The 16,895-nt window shown below is 46.5% G+C and overlaps 1 protein-coding gene across 1 annotated transcript in view; it reads right to left on the bottom strand.

Moving 5' to 3' along the window:
* SLC38A11 (solute carrier family 38 member 11) overlaps positions 1 to 16,895 on the bottom strand; it is an 87,390-nt gene that overhangs the window by 51,274 nt on the left and 19,221 nt on the right. The window contains exon 3 of the mRNA XM_068247386.1: positions 2,466 to 2,586. Within this exon, the coding sequence (XP_068103487.1) occupies positions 2,466 to 2,586 (121 nt within the window). The remainder of the gene's footprint in view (positions 1 to 2,465; positions 2,587 to 16,895) is intronic.

The following is a 16,895-nucleotide window of genomic DNA, read 5'->3' as shown; positions in this document are numbered from 1 at the left end:
CATGCTGTGTCCATTGTACTTCTGTATTCTGGCCCCCATGTGACTACTGGCATAGAGCACGTGGGGTGCGCTCCACGTGCTATAAGGCCGGAAACCAAGTGGGGGCTCAAATGCAAGTATGAGGATAGCAGCAGTGCAGGCAGCAAATAAAGTATAACTTTAGGGGTGGAGGGGTCTGGAGACGGCGTGATAAGGCCAATTACTTCAAGATTTCATACTGAAATCAACTAGAAATCTGCCTATGGCTTATGGTGGCCAACAGATTTTCCAATCAGATTCGATCAGAGAGCTCTTTCTCTTGGTCAATCGCTAGATGTATGTGTACCTTTAACCTTTTACCAGTAGGGGTAATGGGTCAATCATAGTTCACACATACTGCATGCACCACCTAACAGATGTTCTGCTGCTGAAGCACTGAAATAGACTTGAATGGGAATGCTACATGAGCCTAGTACAACAACCTGTAACCACAGTTGTGCCAAATTCCACCAGCATTCAAGCCTTTGGGAAATAGCTGTACCCTCTACCCCATTGTGGAAGCAGGTATTATTTAATGTTTTTGCTTGTTAGTCCTATTGCATAGCCACGTGTGAATACAAAAGTATTTGTTGGCCACCGATTTTGGGTGGTTGGGGAATCATTTGCTGCACTGCTCTGCAGAGGTCTGCCTGAATTGTCCCTTAACTGGTAACTGCGCACAAAGATTTCTCCCGCCTTGCAGCAATAGTAGAGGGCCACTGCTTTATGTGCACTAATGGGTCATATTTTTCCAGCCATGATCATTATGTTAAATGCTCTGTTATCAAGGCCCAGATTTATGCTTTTACTCTATTCCACATATAACAAATAGGAGGGTTTTGGCGATCCTTGTAGTGACCTTAGATAATAGGATAACAGAGGCGACAACAGGATAACAAACAGTATAAGAAGTTAAAAACCCTGTTCACAGAGGCGCTCAGCGTTGATGATACTGGCAGATGTTGTTTACTCCTATCTGTTATTGCCTGATGAAGCAGGTTTGTACCCCGTGAAACGCGCTGCACTTTATTTGGAGTATCCAATAAAATTGTATTGACTGAAAATCCACAGTCGTGTGTTCTGTTTGGAGGAGGTGAGTCCACCACTACCTCCTCTATTACCAAGATGGGTTTTTAAGTTCTTTTAGTGTTTTTTATCCTGTTGGCGCCTCTGTTATCCTATTATCTACATCAAGTCCACCCTTGGTGGAGGGTTGTATCCTTCCTTCTTCTACTGCAGAGATCTACTTTTTAATCCTGAGTGGGGTCAGGATAATCTCCCCACCTGCTTTGACAGTGGTTGCCTAATTGGTAACCCTGGTTTGTGAGTATTAAATTAATATTATTACTCTTCCAATTATACATTACCAGTACATACTACACTATATTGGGCTCTTGGTGTTTTCTCTTTTTCTTGTAGTGACCTTGTACTCAAGAATACCTAGGTAAACAGAGAGACCAGGAGCCCAACGGTGTAGTATTGTTAATAAATGGGGAGTTATTAGTATATACAGCCAGCGGCGTAGCAAAAGGGGGTGCAGAGGTTGCAAACGCACAGGACCCTTAGGCCTCTGACATTGTGGTTGTCCTTGGCAAGTTTTGGTGCACTGTATTAATTGTTATGCATAGAGTGCTTGGGGGGGGGGGGGGGGCAATGTAAGACTTGCACTGGGGCCCAGAGCTTGTTAGCTACGCCACTGTATACCACTATACTCACAAGAGTTGGTTGCCAATCCCTACAACCACTGTATAAGCTAGCAGGAAATTAACTGCCCCCGCTCGGTTTACCAGGTTCTGCCGGAAGCTGGATGGTCGCTCTCCTGGGTTTGTAGTTTTTAGGGAAAAAAAAACGCTACCTCCAAAGAAGGTTATGTGGCTACTCATAAGGATGGAGACACCCAAGTGTAAAAATATAAACAAATTTCTAATAGTTAAAACAAGGATGAGAGATATTCTCTTACCTCTCCTGATGACAAAAACACCAGTAGTACTGGAAAAGTATTTATCCAAAACACAAAATAGACAACGCGTTTCACAGGTACTAGCCCGCTTCCTCGGGTCAATACACAGTGCTTTGCAGCAAGGTGAATAGGATATGGGCTCTTCTGATACAATTGGGCACCTACATCCTTACGAGTATCCATATATAACAACTACTATTTACATGTGTAGCAGCTTCCCTCCTATTCTATATGCAGCCCCTTTTCCATGTGTAACATCCACGTACAGTAGCCCCTCCTCTTCATGTACTGCTCCCATGGGCAGCAGCTTCCTTTTTCTATCTGTCGCTTCCTATTTACATCCTCCTTATTCCATTTATAACCACCTCCTCCATATGTGGCCTATGTGGCTGACTATAGCATGTCTTCTGTATGATTGTTGATGGCTGGCTGCTGCAAGATAACACATATAAACACGTCAGAACATTACCAGGTTTTGCAGCCTTACCAATCATCCCTGTACCGAGGATGGCATTGATCAAGTTAGAGCCAGCCCAGAACACATTGCTGGTAACCTTCTTGTCTTCCTCATCCTCTTCAACAAGTAATTCTGTATCATCTATGTCGACCTAAAAAATAGAGAGTCGGCTATTAAACATAGTACTAAAGAGACAAATAATGAAAGAGACACATACTACTAGAGTGACACATACTGTAGTAGGAGATACCGCACACATACTAGAGACACACACACTGTAGTAGAAGATACACACGTTTTAGAGACACACAAAGTAGAAGAGCCATACATAGTACCAGAATCATACTTGGTGGAAGAGACACATATAGTACCAGATACGTACATAGTGGAAGAGACACACATAGTAGAAGATACACATATACTGCTAGAGACACACATAATGGAAGAGACACACATAGTACTAGAGACACACATAGTACTAGAAACACACATAATACTAGAGAGTAGTGGAAGAGACACACATAGTACTAGAAACACACATAATACTAGAGACACACATAGTGGTAAAGGCACACATATACTACAGACCCACATAGTACTGGAAACACACATAGTGGTAGAGACACACAAAGTGGTAGAGACACACATAGTACAAAAGACACACATAGTACCAGAAACACACATAGTGGCAGGGACACACATATACTACAGACACACATAGTGCTAGTAGGGACACACAGAGTACAAGAGACACATATTGTATTATGTCTCTTCATAGGATAACATTGAATATATGATACTTGGATACAATATTAAGCAGTCAGTAGTAACTAAGAGTGAAAAGTTGCTGTCCCATCAAAATAACACAATAATGTCTAAACTGCATATAGTGTATGGTGGATAGCTTTGGTTTGGCAAACAACATAGAAAATTGATTGAATTTAAAAGATCTAAAAAACAAACAATATACAACTTTTTCTCTTAGGAAATGATAATAATAATAATAATATTACATTACCTGTTCTCCCCAGCCGCGCTCTGGTACCTGCGTTTTCATCCTGCTCAACATCCTTTATCCCCAGAAGCTGTATACGATTATAACAGATTCATGGCTGCCCCAGAATGTGAGGATGGCGGCACTGGAAGAGGGACCGTCGCAGAATGAGCTGATCTATGTATTGTTGCCTTAGAGGCATCGAGGACAATCCTGGCATCCAATAGGAGAGGAGAATGCTGAACCGTAAAATAAAACAGCAGGAAAATATTACTGCATTCAGATTTAGGATAAGGATAACTTAATAATCTGGCCTGGGAACTTAAAGACATTAGGGGCTATCTAATGGCACAATGGTATTGCTCACCACCACCAGGAAAAGAGGGGTGGACTATTAAAAGGACATCAATTTGAGTGAAAACATGGCTCAGCGGAGAAAAGGAAAAATGACTTGAATGTTGCGGCCATCTATCCATTTGATCTTCTGTTGTCTGATAATTGTATTACCTCGTTAATTGAACTGTGTTTGGGGGCACATGCTATTCAAAATGATTGATACAGCAGGAGGGGGAGACACTTGTAACCTGTTTAGTGTGTGAACACAAATGTGTCTGCTAGAATCTGAAAGAAAGAGAATTGTTTAAGGAAACCCTTGCCACCTCTCTGCCCCACTAATATCAGCCTGGTGTATCGGGCATGCGAAGCAAGGATTTGGGCGCCTGCTAGCGCCAGAAGTTTGGGCTCCATAATAAGCACCTATTGAAATATCGGCATTGAGGTAGCAGGAGTTGATAAAGCGCCCACTATTTATTTGGCACTGAAGCCCAAATTACCCCTGATACCGATATTTCAATAGGCGCCTATGGAGGCACCTGAGAAATTAAGGTTTTTTTCTTGCAGCAGCAGGGTTGGCGGCTATTGACAACGGGGGAGTGAGGGTTAGGGGAGGGTTAGGGTTAGGTGTCTGTTAGGACATTTGTGCGGGGGAAGGATAGGGTTAGGTGTCAGGTAGGAAGGTTGTGTGTGGGGGGGATACGATTAGCCATCAGGTAGAAAGGTTGTGTTAGGAGGGTTTAAAGTTACGCATCAGGTAGGAAGGTTGTGTGGAGGGGGGGGGGGGGAGGTTTAAGGTTAGGCATCAGGTAGGAATGTTGGAGCGGGGGGGGGGGGGGGGGCAGGGTTAACATTCGGTCAGAAGGTTGTGCGGAGGGGGGGGGGGTTAGGGTTAGGCATCAGGTAGGAAGGTTATGCATGGGGAGGCGGGTTTAGGGTTAGGCGGCAGGTAGGAAGGTTATGCAGGAGGGGGTTTAGGGTTAGGCATCAAGTAGGAGAGTTGGGGGTCAAGGTCAGGCATAAGGTTGGAAGGTTGTGCGGGGGGGGGGGGGGTTTAGGCATCAGGTTGGAAGGTTGTGCATGGGGGAGGCAGGTTTAGGAATAGGCATCGGGTTGGAAGGTTTTGTGGGCAGGGGGGTTAGGATTAGGCATCAGGTAGGGAGGTTGTGCATGGGGGAGACAAGTTTAGGGTTAGGTGTCAGGTAGGAAGCTTATGCAGGAGGCGGTTTAGGGTTAGGTGCCAGGTAGGAAGCTTATGCAGGAGGCGGTTTAGGGTTAGGTGCCAGGTAGGAAGCTTATGCAGGAGGCGGTTTAGGGTTAGGCCACAGGTGGGAAGGTTGTGTGAGGAGGTTTAGGGTTAGGTGCCAGGTAGGAAGTTTGTGCGGGAGGGTTAGAGTTATTTGTCAGGGGGAAAGGATTCTGAGTGATTATTTACTATTGGCATTACTAGGCGCCCACATTTCCATGCGCCTTTTTTCGATAACATGCTGCCTGACACTCGATAATAAGCTGGTAACATAAAATGCAAGCCCACAGCTGTGTTAACATGTTCTTGAACTCAAGAAAAACTATGGGCGAGTTTCACTCACTAATATGATTCCACAATACACAATAATTTTTGTTTGCAAATCTGGAGTTCTGCTGAGTCATGAATTGCACTCTTCCATTATGAGTCTCTGTGAAGTTGACACTACTTCCAGAGTGTTTGACCTGCTGGGTCCTTCTATTGTAGACAAATATCTTGCAACGGAGCAGGCGATACACCAAGACCGAATCAGGTAACTTGGGTCCTGGAGGTGCCACAGTAACATGTTAACTAGTTATGCAGGACTTCATCTAAAGGGGTGTAGATTTGCGTCTTCTGCCATCTATAGGCCGTGCACTCAGGTGTGCGTGTTCGGGCACGCCCTTGTTTGTCCCTATACTCGGCAGCTAGTTTACAGATTGGGGAGTGGGAACACAAATCACCAATCAAAGTGCATAAATCACATATGCTCAGTGCTGCAACAAACGGCACTGATCATTCATAGAAAAATATGAAACAAAGAAAAACCTTTTCGGTTCGTTTTGCTTGGAATTGAAATACTTATGCATTCCAAGCTAGTGCCATCTAGTGGCCAAACTTTAAATTGTGCCACAACTAAATAAATAAATAAAAAGGCCATTAACTCTTTGTCCCTTATGGCCCATACCCACGGGCTACTTTTTGTCCTGTCGCTAGCACACAGGAGTGTGTGCGCGGCAGGTTCGGCAACAGCTCCTCGCCAGGTCCCTCCGCGTACACATGCGGAAGAGGGATTACTGAAGCGACGGAAGCTGTCGCCGACGTTCCACCCCCTCGCTGGAAGCGCCGTAGATTATCTATTGTGTTGCTGTTGCTAGTCCGCATACACACGCGGACTAGCGACAGTCAGTGTTGCTCGGATACCTCATTATCCTATTCGAGTTTGGTCGAATTCGGATAGTAAACTATCCGAATTCACTCGAAGTCGGATATCCGATGTAATCGAATATCCGATTCGACCTCGGATATCAGACGTCACTATCCGAGTCTGTATTCGAGTAAAATATTCGAGCTGGCCTTAAATAGCTTGTAAAACTTGTATAGGAGGTCAATGATGCATGAAACCACCTTTTTATGAAGAAAAACATCAAGTGATTATGTGGTGATGTAGTAGTTATAAAAAAGGTCTCAAAAAAGGTAAATTAACTTCATGAAAAGTGTTTGCATGAGAAGGTTTGTCCAAAATGGTTGTTGGAAGTCTTCATTTACGTCGTCTTCATCTTCTTCTTCTATATCTTCTTCTTCTATATCTTCTTCTTCTATATCTTCTTCTTATTCTATATCTTCTTCTTCTTCTTCTTCTATATCTTCTTCTTCTATATCTTCTTCTTCTTCTATATATTCTTCTTCTTCTATATATTCTTCTTCTTCTTCTTCTTCTATATCTTCTTCTTCTTCTATATCTTCTTCTTCTATATCTTCTTTTTCTATATTTTCTTCTTCTATATCTTCTACTTCTTCTTCTTTATCTTCTTCTTATTCTATATCTTCTTCTTCTTCTTCTATATCTTCTTCTTATTCTATATCTTCTTCTTCTTCTTCTTCTTCTTCTTCTTCTATATCTTCTTCTTCTTCTATATCTTCTTCTTCTATATCTTCTTCTTCTTCTTCTTCTTCTTCTTCTATATCTTCTTCTTCTATATCTTCTTCTTCTTCTTCTTCTATATCTTCTTCTTCTATATCTTCTTCTTCTTCTTCTATATCTTCTTCTTCTATATCTTCTTCTTCTTCTATATCTTCTTCTTCATCTTCATCTTCTTCTTCTATATCTTCTTCTTCTATATCTTCTTCATCTTCTTCTATATCTTCTTCTTCTTCATCTTCTTCTATATCTTCTTCTTCTATATCTTCTTCTTCTATATCTTCTTCTATATCTTCTTCATCTTCTATATCTTCTTCTTCTTCTTCTATATCTTCTTCATCTTCTTTATCTTCTTCTATATCTTCTTCTTCTATATCTTCTTCTTCTTCATCTTCTTCTTCTTCTTCCTCTTCTTCTCTATCATTATATTATGTGTCTTGGTTTTCCTTTCTTTTGTAATATCTTTTTTACTTCATTTGTGGAAATATTTTATTGTAATAACACCATAGTTATATTTGTGTTGATGGCATAATAGGTAGGTAGTGGCACATTGCAAGCCACAGCGCCTTTTTCTGTGTACCCTGGCGGTGGTAAAACACAGACATCAGCAGGAGGAGGAAGTAGTAGTTGCAGGCTTGCAGCTATTTGTAGTGTGTGGTAATAGTCGGTCGGTACTCGGTAGGAGAGTGGGTGGGCAGGTGGCAGTAGAAAATAGTTCTTCTTCTGTTCTCCCTGGCAGTGGTAGCAGCACACAGACAGCAGAAGCTCAATGCAGCTACAGGAGGAGGAGTAATGTGTGTCAGGCAGTGTGATGTGACTGACATAATAGGCCCTGGTACCTAGCGGTGGTACCAGGGCCATAAATGAACATCATGAGGTTCCAGACAGCGGTCATGAAGCCCACATTGTGTCCAATACACAATTGGGACAGCACAGTTTTCAACCCGGACACCTCTAAAATAATTACAATTTTTTTTTTTAATTATTGCAGCTATTGTTGAGCGTAATAGCTGGTGGCGCTTGGGCAGCAGCACCTTGTAATGTGTTCCCTGGCAGCGGAGAGGAGACACAGACAGCAGGAGGAAATATAACAGCAGGCAGGATAAGTGTGTGTGGCAGACTGGCATTTGGCAGCAGGCAGGAGGGCAGGCAGCGAGACATAGTAGGCCCTGGGTCCTAGCGGTGGTTCCAGGGCCGTAAATGAACAGCATGAGGTTCCAGACAGCGGTCGTGAAGCCCACATTGTGTCCAATACACAATTGGGACAGCACAGTTTTCAACCCGGACACCTCTAAAATAATTTAAATTTTTTTTTTCAAATTAATGCAGCTATTTTTGAGCGTAATAGCTGGTGGCGCTTGGGCAGCAGCACCTTGTAATGTGTTCCCTGGCAGTGGAAACACACAGACAGCAGGAGGAAATATAACAGCAGGCAGCGTGAGGAGGATAAGTGTGTGTGGCAGACTGGAATTTGGCAGCAGGCAGGAGGGCAGGCAGCGAGACATAGTAGGCCCTGGGTCCTAGCGGTGGTCCCAGGGCCGTAAATACACAGCATGAGGTTCCAGACAGCGGTCGTGAAGCCCACATTGTGTCCAATACACAATTGGGACAGCACAGTTTTCAACCCGGACACCTCTAAAATAATTACAATTTTTTTTTTAATTATTGCAGCTATTGTTGAGCGTAATAGCTTGTGGCGCTTGGGCAGCAGCACCTTGTAATGTGTTCCCTGGCAGTGGAGACACAGACAGCAGGATGAAATATAACAGCAGCAGCAGCAGCAGGTGTATGTGTGTGTGCCAGTCGTCACTTCATGTACCCCTCTCGCCGACAACAGGGGCCATGAATTCGCCTTCCACCCAAGCCTGGTTCATTTTGAGAAACGTCAGTCTGTCCACAGACTTGTGAGACAGACGAGATCGCTTCTCAGTGACGACTCCACCGGCTGCACTGAAGCAACGCTCTGACAGTACGCTGGAAGGGGGCAGGAGAGCACTTCCAGGGCGTACTGCGCAAGCTCGCTCCAGATCGGCAGGTGCTTGACCCAGTACTCCATGGGATCAACAGGGGCCACGCTGTCAAGCCCGCTGAAGGACCCCATGCAGTCAGCCACCATGCGGGTCAAGCGCTGCCTGTGACTGGAGAAGAATGCTGCTGCAGGCACCTCCTCTCTAGTCCTTGGCAGCTCTACACTCATGTAGAGCTCTTGGGTCAGAGACAGCAGGTCTGTGGTGCGCGAGCGCTTGCTGCTGGTGGATGCAGGCACCTACTGCTGCCTCTGTGCTGGCTGGACAGTGGGGGTGGATGTCTGAGGGAAGGCTTCCTCCAAGCGCTCAACAAGGGACAGCTGCAAATTCCTCATTTGTTGCGCACGGTCTCGTCTTGCAGGCAGGAACTGGCTGAGCTTCCCCTTCAGACGTGGGTCCAGCATCATGCAGATCCAGATGTCCTCCCTCTGCTTCATCTGGATCACCCTTGGGTCCTTGCGCAGGCACCTCAGCATGTGCGCTGCCATTGGGAACAGTCTGGCCACGTCTGTTGGCACATCATCGGCAGCCCCAGAGCCAACATTGCTGTCCTCCTCTGCCTCCTCCACCTCATCCTCTCTCCACCCCCGCACCAGTCCAGCTGCGCTCTGCTGCTCCCCCTCATCAGCAGCAAGGTCAGGGACCTCCACCAACTCCGAGCCCTCCTCCTCAGAGGTGGCCTGTGAAGCTGCCTGCAGCTCCTGCTAGTCCAAGGCTGCCGCTCCCTCTTCCACCAGTGCATACAGGGCCCTGTCCAGCACACACACCAAGGGGACCCACTCGCACACCATTGCATGGTCCCTGCTCACCATGTTGGTGGCCTGCAGGAAGGGTGCCAGGACTGAGCACACCTGCTGCATGTGCCCCCAGTCCTCCGTGGAGATGATGGACGGGAGGTTGGTGGCGGCACGCCCAGTTGCAGTGAGGGAGGCAACTGTTGCTCGTGCAACGTACTGGCTGACAGCCTGCCTCTGTTCAACCAGACGCTCCAACATCGCCAGGGTGGAGTTCCAGCGAGTTGGAACATCAAGCATGAGCCGGTGCTGTGGCAGGTGCAGCTCCTTCTGCACCTCTTCCAGGCTCGCCACGGCTGCAGGCGAGTGCTGGAAGTGACGCACAACCTTCCTTGCCGCCTCAAGGAGTCGGTCCATCCCCTGGTAGGTCCGCAGGAACTTTTGGACTACCAGGTTCAGGACGTGCGCCAGGCAGGGGATGTGGGTCAGGTCTCCCCTGCTGATGGCAGCGACCAGGTTTGCCCCATTGTCGGACACCACCTCTCCGACTCTGAGGCCTCTGGGGGTCAGCCAATCCCTCTCCTGCTCTCGGAGTTTGGCCAGGACGTGGTTCGCCGTCAGTTTGGTCTTCCCCAGGCTGACCAATTCCAGCAGCGCTTGGCAGTGGCGGGGCTTCACGCTGCTGCTGAGGCGGGGGGTTTGGGCTGGTGTGGCGGAGGATGGAAGCGGATCAGAGGAACCTGCTGCTGTCCCGCTGACCCTGCATGGTGGCACCACCTACTGCGTTGTTGGTGCTGCTGCTGTTCTGGCAGTGCCGGCCGATGCTGCTCCCCCCTCCTCACCCCCTTCCACCAAGCTGACCCAATGCGCGGTGAAGGACAGATAGCGGCCTGTCCCAAACCGGCTGCTCCACGAGTCCATGGTGACATGGACCCGTTGACCCACCGCGTGCTCCAGACCTCTCCCGACATTGGCCATCACAGAGCGGTGAAGTGCAGGGATAGCCGTGCGTGCAAAATAATGTCGGCTGGGGATTGGCCAATCGGGGGCTGCACAAATCAGGAGCGCACGCATGTCACTCCCCTCCTGCACAAGGGAATAAGGCAGGAGTTGGGAGCACATGGCTCGTGCTAGCAAGCCGTTCAGCTGACGCACGCGACGGCTGCTGGGAGGCAGAACCCTGACCACCCCCTGGAAGGTGTCGCTGAGCAGGGTCTGGTGAGGTCTTTTGCTGGCACGGGAAGCAGAGGAGGGAGCAGAGGAGGCCACTGAGGACTGGCTGCCAGAACAGGCCTCAGTGTCGGCGGCAGGAGTTGCAGAGGGAGGAGGAGCAGTGCGTTGCTGACGCACTCCTGCTGCCGACGGCTTTGCAGTGGTGGCGGGTCTGCCACTGCCACTGCCAGCTTCCTTCAACTTCACGAACTCCTCATGCTCGTGAAAGTGTTTCCCTGCAAGGTGGTTGACCAGAGAGGTGGTGCCAAACGCAGAGGGCTCCTTCCCTCTGCTGAGCTGCTTGCGGCACTGGTTGCAGGTGGCATACTTGCACTCCAAATATGGAAGGGTGAAAAAATTCCATATTGGGGAGGTAAAGTTGCCCCTTCGGCTGGAAGGTGCTGCTGCCGCTGGTCTCCCTGTGGTGGTTGGGGGGGGGGGGGGTTCTTGGTGCGGCTGGTGGTAGCACTGGCAGAACTCGTTTCCTGATCAGCATGCTGTGTGGCCTGCATACCACGCCCACTTGTGATCCTGCCCATGCCTGTGATGCTGATCCTTCTAGCAAGGCCCGCAGACGCATCCTCCTCCTCCTCCTCAGAGCTAATGACATCCCCACTCCTAGGACCTGGTGGCAAACAGTCTTTGTCCTTCACAATGTCATCATCATCCTATCCCTCCACAAACATGTCCTGCTGGGATCCCCCAAACTCCCCTTCTGCATGCATGGGCTGATGGACACTCACCACTGTCTGACTGTCCAAAGCATCATCCCCAAAAGTGCCCATCAGCATTTCTTCCTCCTCAAATTCTGCCGCAACAGCACTCAATACCCTCGCTGTGTTTGGGGTAAAGAAGGTGCTGAGCGACAGGGTGCTGGTGTCGCACGCTGGGGCTGGAGAACTGCACTCCTCCTCCTGCTCCCCAGGCAGTGCTGGGCGGCTGCTGCTGCTCTTGCGAACAGGAGTGGTGGCGGGGGTGGAGGACTCTGTTCCAGAGCTAATGGTGGCCTGCTCATCCACTATCAGTTCCACCACAGCGTCTGCGTCCTTCTCCTCAATAGGACGGCTACGACCTGGCGGTGGGAGGAACATCTGGGCCACACGCTGCTGCTGCTGCTGCTGTGTCTCTGCAGCGTGACTCCCAGCTGTTGGGCGGCCAAGGCGTCCACGGGCAGTGGCTAATGGTGGAATATCCACTGGTGCAGACGCAGAACTGCGCATGGTGGTGGTGGCGCGGCTGCCACGCCCACGACCTCCTCTCTTGGCGATGCCCTTGCTGCCCCTGCCCAGACCGCGGCTGCCAGTGCCAGACATTGTATATTTTTAATATTATACAAATGAAAAAAAATACTTATGTATGTAAAGGCGGGTGGGACAAGTGGGGTACTTTAATGGGGTGGGACTGGTGGTGGTGGGTGTGTGAGGTGACGGACAGGTGTACTCTACAGCAGAGATCGGTGTAGCGCTAACGAGAGAGTGCGCACTGCGCACACAAAGACCCTAGCTGACGCTGACTGACGGTGTCCCTATACACAGACTACAGTACAAGTCAGCAAATACACAATAGAAGTAATAAACAATAGGACGGGTGTAGAACTAACGAGAGGGTGCGGACAGCGCAGACGTGCACTGACTGCGCACACAAAGACCCTAGGTAACGCGGTGACGGACGGTACCTATACACAGACTAGAGTACACTACAGTACTAACTAAACAATAGAAGAATCTAGCTAAACAATACAACAGGTGTGACTAGATTACAGAGAGCAGATAAAGCAGGACAGGTATATCAGTAAAGCTGGGCCTTGCTAACTATAAAATAGTACAATATCTATCTAACACAGAAGTAGTACAGTAAGGACAGGTGAGAGCACAGGTGAGGTGAGGTAACTAGAGACTAGAGCAAGAGCACAGAGCAGGACAGGCACAGGGCCTAGCTGCTGGCTGCAGGCCTGCAGCAGCAGCACCAGTGACAGACTCTCCCTCTCTAGTCCCTAATCACACAACCTAAACTGCCTAAAATACAATCTATCTACAATACAAAGCAATACAGTTGAAGATCAAGTGTTGGAGTGTAAAAACGCTAGGTTTAGAACAATAGCAATGCACTTGCACACAGACAAAAAGCACTGGAGCAGTCTCTCAGTACAATCAGTCAGTAAGTCGCAAGCAGGACGAGTGAGGCAAGATGGCGTCCGCTATTTATAGAGGGGGGCTTGGCCAGGCTCCCCCTCTGTGATTGGCTACAGTCAGAGGGCTTGCAGCCCTCTGATTCGCTTGTGAGGACTCGAGGTGACGTCTGTCGTGACGCTATCCGAGCTCGTGACGCTATCCGAGCTCGGATAGCTAGGATATCTCCGGATAGCTGCTTGCTATCCGAGTGTGCTCGGATAGCACAGCCCGGATAGTTAATACTATTCGAGCTCGTTATTCGAGCTCGAATAGTGAAAAAAGAGCTAGGATATCCGAGTAACTCGGATATCCTAGCTCAGATGAGCACCACTAGCGATAGTTGCGGCGAAGTTGCGGCGGCAACTGTCGCCATGCGATTGACCGCCGCCAATCGCCTGGCGACAGCGGCGACGAGCGATGGTTCGGGGTGCACGCCTCATACTCACGGATGACCTGTCGCCGCAACACGCACGCCACGTGGTTGCGGCGACATTTGTAGCCCGTGAGTATGGGCCATAACCCTGATCCCATACTTGCTAAAACAAAGAAAAAAAAACTTGCAAAAATAATAATAATAAAAAAAGAGTCACGGAATTTTTAAAGAGAATACATAAATTGTTACATTAGGGACTTCGCTTTTTATATATGTATGTCATGATGAGGGCCTAATATTGTTACTTTTGCAATTTAGGGCTTGTGATTATAGGTATAGTACAGTGAGAAAACCCAAACCCAAAACAGAAAAAATATACCTTTATTTCATATTAAATATTGTTACCATATATTGTACTAGGGACACTATAATTTAAATTTTGTAATAACCGGGACAAATGAGCAAATAAAATGTGTAGGTTTTGTAGGTTTTATCTATAGTAACAAGTTTTACCTTGAAACTATAGTGGCTGAAAACTGAGAAATAATGGATTTTTCCTATTTTTTTTTATTATTATTACTGTTTAAATGTGTATAAAATAAAATAATACTTAGCACAAAGTACCACTCAAAGAAAGACCAACTTGTGGTTAACCCCCCCCCCCCCCCAATATATAGATCATTTAGGTGTGATAAGTAGTGATATAATTATTGGCAAATAAATGGGAGGAGCGCTAAAATGTGAAATTTCCTTTGGACCATAAGGAGAACACAACCTGTACTGGTAAAGTAGCTAATAGGCACAGTTAGTGGCTAGAAGTGGAAATTTGGATGTCAGAGGTGCATGATAAAATAGGGGGCCACCTACTATACAAACTGCTAGTTGTAGCCACAGTTTATATAGCGCCCCTGATGAGTCATCCTTGACGAAACTAGTTGGGCGGAGCCTAAACACGGAAGGAGACACTACACCACGTGGATTTTACCTATATGCGCATTTTACTTGGATAATTGTGAGTGCAACTTTTAAACCTTTTTAAGTGGAATAAACAGTATTACGCTATGGAACTGTCTGTTTGAGTCTAAGGTGCCTGATGTAATTCGGATGCTGTGAAAGAGAACATAGTTGGCTTACAAGTGAGCACGCTGGTCAGATTGGATCAGCCATAAGATCTGGTAAGAGGCTAGGACTGCATTAGGATAGCCCCTGTGTGAGGTGCTGGTGTCACGACATATGCGTGGTGTGAAGTGCACTGTGGGGTGTTAATCCTCAAACATACTATGTGGTTTCCTTTTCCTTTACATGCACGGTTGAGAAACAGTCGGAAGCAGAGGAGAAGCGGAGACATCTGACAGGCTGGGCCACATGCGATTAAAGCCAACTGTTGTGATTGGCATTTCGAGTCGGTGAGCAGTTATACTGTATATATGAGGATAAAGCACGCAGCTGTGAAAATTTCTCCACATTACTGACACTATTTGGTTTTTGGACCCGGAAACTAGGACTTTTGCGAGTGTTAGTTAAAAGTGCTGTAGAGAGACAATAGTGTAAATTGAAGTCTAGGAAAAGGGTCCTAAGGGAGAGTGGACTATTACCCTTAAACAGACTGCTTGCAAATATAGGTTTTAGGAGAGTGTTATGAGAATTTTATTTGCATCCTGTTTTATACATTAGGCTACTTATATATTTATTTATTTGTTGTATTTATAAAGCGCCAACATATTGTATCCTGGAAATTTTTTAAGGGATTTTTGCACTATGTTGTATGACTGTAAGTGTGGTATAATTACGAAGTGGAATGACTAGTAATATTTAGGAGAGACCTGCTGAGCGCTAATACTGTTGCATTATACTATATTAGTTAAGGGCATACACCCCTGTTGTTAAAAGCGCACCAGGCAATCAGTTTATGACAGTTTCAAGGAGTTGTGTCTGAGGAGCGCAATAGTCACCCAAAACCCCCCAAAAATTCTATATAGCGGACGGCCACCGGCGTCCACTATTTTACCATGTGCCTCCAGTACCCAAACTACCGGTGATATTTAAGGTTGTGGGAGGCATTTTGTGGTTGGGGTTTGGTTAGGGTGAGGCATCGGTTGGGGAGTTGGTTAGGGTAACGCATTTGGAAGGAGAGAATCGTTTAGGGTTCAGTATTGGCTGGCGGGTCGGTTAAGGTTAGGCATTTCTGGTGGGGGAACAGTTAGTGTTAGGCATCAGTAGAGGGAGGGATCATATGAGAATAGGTTAGGCATAAATACCGGATAATTTTGCAGTGGGGGGGGGGGGGGGTCGGTTAGGATTAGGCATTGGCAAAGAGAGGGCTCATGTGAGAACTAGGTTAAGTGTTTCGTAATATATAGGTTAAAATTACTGATATTTTACTACAACAACAACAACAAAACATTTGAAAAGCACTTTTCTCCCGTAGGACCTAAAGCACATAAGCTTGTCTCAGATCAGTACATGGTGATGTGTACAGGGGAAAAAGTTAAGTGATCATAAATGCCAGACTGAACGGGTGACTTTTTAGTTTTAATTTAGAGGTGTCCAGGGTTGGAGCTGTCTTGATTATCGAAATTAAATAGTGGAATATCAGTATTTTTACAGATATTCCGCTTGTGGATTATTATTATTATCGCCAAAATGTTCAAAAGGGAAGATGGGAGTCCCCTTGATACAGACAGCAGAGTCAGCTTGTATAACGTTGTGAATTTGCTGTCCCATCAAAATAACTCAACACACAGCCATTAAAGGATACCACAACTGAAATGTGACATAATGAGATAGACATGTGTATGTACAGTGCCTAGCACACAGATAACTATGCTGTGTTCCTTTTTTTCTTTCTCTGCCTGAAAGAGTTAAATATCAGGTATGTAAGTGGCTGACTCAGTCCTGACTCAGACAGGAAGTGACTACAGTGTGACCCTCACTGATAAGAAATTCCAACTATAAAACACTTTCCTAGCAGAAAATGGCTTCTGAGAGCAAGAAAGAGGTAAAAAAGGGGAATTTCTTATCAGTGAGGGTCACACTGTAGTCACTTCCTGTCTGAGTCAGGACTGAGTCAGCCACTTACATACCTGATATTTAACTCTTTCAGGCAGAGAAAGAAAAAAAGGAACACAGCATAGTTATCTGTGTGCTAGGCACTGTACATACACATGTCTATCTCATTATGTCACATTTCAGTTGGGGTATCCTTTAATGTCTAGACTGCAGGCAACAAAAACAACGAAAATGAGTATAGCGCTACAGGAAGAATGTCAAAATTCTACCCAAAGTGTCAATATTTTGTGTGCTCACCATTATATTCCAGCGCATTATATTCAACCGAGGTGACATGTGACATGATGAGATAGTCATGTGTATATACAGTGTCAAGCACACAAATAACAAGGCTGTGTTCCTTTTTTTCTTTCTCTGCCTAAAAGAGTTAAACATCAGGTATGCAAGTGACAGTTTCTATC

Source organism: Hyperolius riggenbachi, chromosome 7 (genome assembly GCF_040937935.1).
Source record: "Hyperolius riggenbachi isolate aHypRig1 chromosome 7, aHypRig1.pri, whole genome shotgun sequence".
Classification (NCBI taxonomy): Eukaryota; Metazoa; Chordata; class Amphibia; order Anura; family Hyperoliidae; genus Hyperolius; species Hyperolius riggenbachi.
This window is presented reverse-complemented; position numbering and strand designations above follow the sequence as displayed.